A 5984-nucleotide genomic window follows, 5' to 3' on the forward strand; every position below is an offset into this window, starting at 1 on the left:
CAAGCGAACCTGGAACGCCAGCCTCTGCGCCTGCGTGTCGCGGCTCCTATTGGCTCTGCTTCGCTGGCTCCCGCCTGGCTCTTCCCCTACCCGAAGCCCGTGGTTTGTGTAGTAGTTTCCCTGTCGCCCTTGCCTGGTCCGCAGGGTCGCCAGCCGCTAGGCGCCTGCGCGGACGGCGGGCGTCGTCACCATGGCAGCATCCGCTGGAAGTCCAGGTAAGCGCCGAGCGCGCGGCCTCCGTCTGGAGGTGGGGCGCTTTCAGAGCTTCCGCCGGCGGCACCCTCCCTTTGCGGGTTCCCGCGGTCCTCCTCGCTAGGAACCTGGGAGGCGCCGCGCAGAGCCGGGCGGCTGGGCTTGGAGCCCGCTCCGCACTCAGGGCAGCTCCCGAAGGCCTGGCAAGGACCTTGGTTTGCGGGGCGGGCGCTAAGGGACAGGCATTCCGGGAGGCGGAAAATGACAGGGTCAGTGTCTTTTGAGGTCTTGGTTGGAAAAAACGCATGTGATGTTTCCCTAATCCTTAATTTCAGCCGACCGCATGGGGGCGGTCTGGGTCAGTCGGTTCGTCTTTGGGAGCTGGGCGAGGCTTGGGAACGCGGACGCTGGGCGGGGCCGGCGTGGCCGCGCTGATGAGCGCCGCCTTGAAAGCTGGCAGAGCGCGGCTCGCTTGTTTCTGCTTGGAATCAGGTGCTTCAACCCTCGGGCTTGCAGTTCCGTTCCTGACGGTTACAGTATCGCTTCTGTAAACTTAAGTAGTGGCGTGAGGCAGCCTCAGTGACATGTTCTTTTTTCGGTTTAGTTTTGTTTCCCAATTGTAAAAGTAATACACGCTTTCACCAAGGCTGTGTAAATACAGGGTCTCTTCTGAATCGATGCAGGGTTTACACAATCTTGGAATAAAATGTGTGTGCAAGCGAAAAATGTCCAGGCCCTGAAAAATACCATTATGGAACATTTATAAAGTATGTTAGTACATGGAAGTAGGAAAAATCCCCCAAATGCTGCTACTCACAGGCACCACTACTAACTTTTTGGTATTTTCTAGCAACCCTGACTCTTAAAAATAGAGTTAAGGTCATGTAAACATAATTTTAAAGGCCTACATGTTCTCATTCTATCCCTATGTCACCAAGGTTTTTATAAACATAATTTTGAATGACTGTTTTATACAGTTATATTGTACACAATTATATTGTAATTAACCAGTTTCCTAATATGGGACGTTAATCAATCGTTTTCTGTTTTGTTAGAATTCATTCTGTAATGAACTTCTTTGCATTGTTCTTCCTTGTTTGTGTTCTTGGTTTGTTTTTATCTTGGACATGATTCTTGTAGCTGAAATTACTGGATCAAAGGATGTAAACTTTTTTTCTCTCTCTCTTTTTTGAGACCTGTGCTAAACAGAACATTTTCTTCAGACCACAGTTTTCCTTTTTTAACCCTCGGGCTGTTTATATCTCAGTATAAATCCTTTTAATGCCTAGTTTTTCTAAGAATCCAAACAAATCTGGGACAAAGTTCATGCTCAAGACTTTACACCATTCTCACTCACAGGCTGTATAAATCCAGGTTCTCTTCTGAATCGATGCAGGGTTTACAGAATCTTGGAATAAAATGTGTGCACAAGTGAAAAATGTCCCAGACCTGACAAATGTCATTTAAAAAAAAACAAATTCTCTTCTCATTACCAAGTTATTGATAAAGCAAATTCTTAACGAGATTTTTCCATTATGTGTCATTTCCCCCCCTTACTTTAAAAAAACACATTCTCAACATTAAAAAGTTCAAAAGGCACAATAGGATGTATAGTGAAAAGTTCCATCCTGGCCAGCCATGGTGGTTTACGCCTGTAATCTGAACACGTTGAAAGGCAGGAGCATCGCTTGAGCCCTGGGGTTTGGATCAGCCTGGGCAACATAGGGAGGCCTTGTCTCTACAAAAATATAAATAAATTAGCCAGGTATAGTGGTGATTGACACATACCTGTGCACCCAGCCACTTAGGAGGAGGCTGAGGTGGGAGAATCGCTTGAGCTGGAGAGGTCGAGGCTGCAGTGAGCCAAGATCATGCCACTACACTCCAGCCCCGACAGAGCCCAGAGCCTTTGTCTCAAAAAAATAAAATAATGAAACAAAGTTTTATCCCTTCCCTCAACCAGTCAACTCCCCTCCACCTGTACTTTCAAAATCAGAAATGGCTGGCTGAGTCTTTCTCACACCGTATTACTCTAACACTGACTATCCTGCTTTCCTCTTTCACTTTTAAGGACCTTGCGGTTAAATTGGGCACACTTGAATAATCCAGAGTAAACTCTCTTCATCTTAAGGTCATCTGATTAGCAGCCTTAATTCCATCTGTAACCTTAATTTCCTCCCTGCTATGTGACATAGCATTAGCAGGTTCCAGGGATTAGGAAGTATACATCTCTGGGTGGCGGGGGAAAGGTGGGGGGTGGGTAACTATACATTCTGTTCTCCACTGTGCTTTTTTTCCCACATAATAATATATCTTTGAGATTATCTCAGTGCATATAGAGTTGCCTTATTCTTTTTAGTGGCTGTGTAATGTTCCAGTATATGAATATACAATCATTTACTGAATCCACTGTTGATTGACATTTATGTGTTTACTCTTTTGCCATTACAAACAATACTGCAATAGATGTATGAAATGAGTTTTTCCTACAGGTAAGCATATCTGTCTATGGGGTAAATTTATAGAAGTCGAATTTCTAGGTCAGAGGATAGATGGATTACTTTTTTAAAAAACTTTTCCCATTTTAAAAATTGATACTGATGTATAATTTGCATACTATTAATATGCAGTTTACCCACTTAAAGAGTATAATTCAGTGGGTTTTAGCTTATTCACAGACTTGTGCAACAATTACCACAATTTTAAAACATTTAAACCTTACAAAAAGCACTACCCATCTCCCACCCTTAAACACCCCAACCACTATTCTACTTTCTATCTCTGTGAATTTGCCTGTTCTGAACATTTTAGATAAATGGAATCATCCAGTGTAGACCCTCTTATGTCTGGCTTCTTCCACTTAGCATAGTGTTTTCAAGATTCATCCATCTTGTAGCATGTTTCAGTACTTCATTCCTTTTTATGGTCAAAAAAGGAGTTGTATGAAAGACCACATTTTGTTTACCCACTCATTAGTTGATGGACATTTGGGTTGTTTCCATCTTTTGGGCTATTGTGAATAACGCTGCTGTGAACATTTGTGTACAAGTTTTTGTGTGGACATATGCTACATTGTCTTTAATGGTAAGTCAATTCTGGTAGTCACTTGTGGAAACTGGAAGGAACCTTAATGATTGTGTAGTCCAGGGGTCAGCAAATAGCAAACTTTCTTTTTTAATTTTATTTTCAATTGGCAAATAATAATCATATATATATGAGGTATGATGTGATATTACACTACATGTATACATGGTGGAATGATTAAGTCAGGCTAATTAATATTCTATCATATATATAGTATATATAATTTACATGTATATAATTTATATAATTTATCAAAAGGTGCATCTCTGGCACCTTTTGATAAATAGAGGGAAAGGTCTCTTCTCTGTCTTTGCAGCTTTCTTACTGGCAGGATATAGTAGAAGCAAAACCTGAACTAGGTCTGCTAGATGGAGACCATTAGCCAATCACAGGAGACCAAAGTCTGGTTGTTAACTATAGGGTCCAGCCCTATAGGGTTCTGTGAACCCCTCCCTGCTGGTGTGGAGACAAGAAACTGTAGAAATGAAAGACACAGACACAGAGATAAAGAAAAGAGAGTTTGGGCTTAGGGGTCCACTGCCAACCAAAGCGCGGAGACCTACAGTGGCACAGAGTGCCCAGATACTCTGACTTTAATTGAGTACAAAGCAGTGGGCCAGGAAGGTAGGGTGAGGTCATGGTGGTAGGTGATAGGGTCAGGTAAGTCACGTGTCTTGAAGATAGGGAGCCTAAGACTTTCAAGTAGCTGAGGGGAGGAGAAAAGCTAATGTGTCAGCGCTCTTTGCATATTTGTCAGAAATATCAAGGACACTAAGATTATGTTACTATTATTAATTCTTATCTTTTAAGGAAAAGAGAAACCAGGTGCAGAAGCAGGGCATGAGAGTAGACATGGAACGTGACCACTGAAGCACAGCATCAGGTAGAGACAGTTAAGCCCGCAGATGTCTGCAGGCCTCCTTGACAGCCATCAGGCTTTGCCACAAGAGCATGGAGAAGCAGCGTTTTCTCCTAACTTCCCCAGGAAGGAGATGTCTCAGTCATTTTGGACATCTCCTTTCCTAGCTGGCTAAATAGCGGGTGCTTTCACAGCACTGGCACTGCCGCACAGCCAAGGTGCCCTCCAGCAGCACTTATGCAGGCATGACAGAGGGCTTAGAGCATCTTGCCTTAGGATCATTTTGTTCACAGTGTCACCTCAGTTCCATGCTTCATAACCTGATAGTCATTAGTAAAATTAAAGGTTATATCGAGTATATATCTTTATGATTATAAGTAACTATAAGATTATATATGATGATATAAAGGAATAACTATGTGCCTACATTTCTAATTCTTTTCTAAATCAGTATTTATATGGGAACAGGCTGAGGCTTCAGAACCTTGCCACGGCACTTGCGGGGTTTCCCCCCTAGAGTTAACCTATAGAACTCGAAGTTGCCAGTACATAGAGATACCCTTTTTTCCTCAGACTTAAACCTTTGCCACTGATATTAATAATAAACGTATTAGGATTTTTCAGGGAAGTTTTGTACTTAGGTCCATTGTGTTTTGATAGTATTTATTGATTAATGCAGATATCATCAGTGCTACAGCTATAAAATATACCGAGCAACTTGTTAATTCTATAAGTCACAAAGTAAAGACTATTTTTTTAAAAAGTCAAAATAAAATGATATACTTAACATTTCTTTATAATGAGAGCATTTAAAATCTACTCATTTGTTAATTTCGAAACATAAAAGTCTCACTGTCACCCAGGCTGGAGTGCAGTGGTATAGTCATGGCTCACTGTAGCCTTGACCTCCTGGGCTCAAGTGATCCTCCTGCCTCAGCCTCCTGAGTAGCTGGGACTGCAGGCACACACCACCATGCCCAGGTTATTATTATTATTATTATTATTATTATTATTTTTAGTAGTAGAGACAAGGTCTTGCTTCATTACCCAGGCTGGTCTCAAACTCCTGAGCTCAAGCAGTCCTTCTGCCTTGGCCTCCCAAAGTGCTGGAGTTACAGTTGTGAGCCAGCATGCCTGGAGTTATTAACTATAGTCACCATGCTGTGCAGTAGATCTCGGGAGCTTATTTCTCCTGTCTAAGCGAAACTTTGTACCCTTTAACTAATATACCCCCCTCCCATCCAACTGCCTGGGCTGCGCCCCTAGCCTCTGGTAACCACCATTCTACTTTCTACTCCCGTGAGCACTACTTTTTGAGATTCCACATGTGAGACTATGCAGTATTTTTCTTTCCATGCTTGGCTTGTAAGTATAATGTCCTCCAGGTTTCTTCCCTGGACGCTCAGACTCTTGTAGACAGCAGCGTTCTGCAATCTGTTGTTACAGATGACAGAAATTTTGTCTTTTTAAAGACTGATAGTATTCCATTATGTATATATAGCACATTTTCTTTATCCATTCATCCGCTGATGATACTTCGGTTGTTTCCGTATCTTGGTGGTCAGCAAACTTTTTCTGTAACGAACCAGATATTAAATTTTGGGCTTTGCAAGAGGTTAATTTCTGTTCCAACTAATCAACTCTGCTGTGGTAGCTGGAAAACAGCCACAGGTTGCACGGGGAAGGAGGTTGGGATAAATAGATGGAGCATAGAGGTTTGGAGCAGCAAAACTGTGATTCTATATGATATTGTAATGGTGGATACATGCCATTGTACAAGCGTCCCTTGTTTTATTGTAATTCACTTTATTGTGTCTTGCAGATAATACTTTTTTTTTTTTTTTTTTTT

At 42.2% G+C, this 5984-nt stretch overlaps 1 protein-coding gene across 3 annotated transcripts in view; it reads left to right on the forward strand.

The window, feature by feature from the left end:
• The window catches only part of FAM151B (family with sequence similarity 151 member B), a 59549-nt gene continuing 53565 nt past the window's right edge, over window positions 1-5984 (forward strand). The window contains exon 1 of one of the 3 annotated variants that reach the window (XM_037731060.1): window positions 1-215. In XM_037731060.1, coding sequence (XP_037586988.1) covers window positions 191-215 — 25 coding nt within the window. In that variant the 5' untranslated portion in view covers window positions 1-190. Of the gene's footprint in view, window positions 248-5984 lie in introns of all 3 variants that reach the window. The other 2 variants (XM_017507456.2, XM_037731063.1) reach the window with 2 other exon arrangements.

The sequence above is a fragment of the Cebus imitator genome, unplaced genomic scaffold, assembly GCF_001604975.1.
Source record: "Cebus imitator isolate Cc_AM_T3 unplaced genomic scaffold, Cebus_imitator-1.0 Scaffold16, whole genome shotgun sequence".
Classification (NCBI taxonomy): Eukaryota; Metazoa; Chordata; class Mammalia; order Primates; family Cebidae; genus Cebus; species Cebus imitator.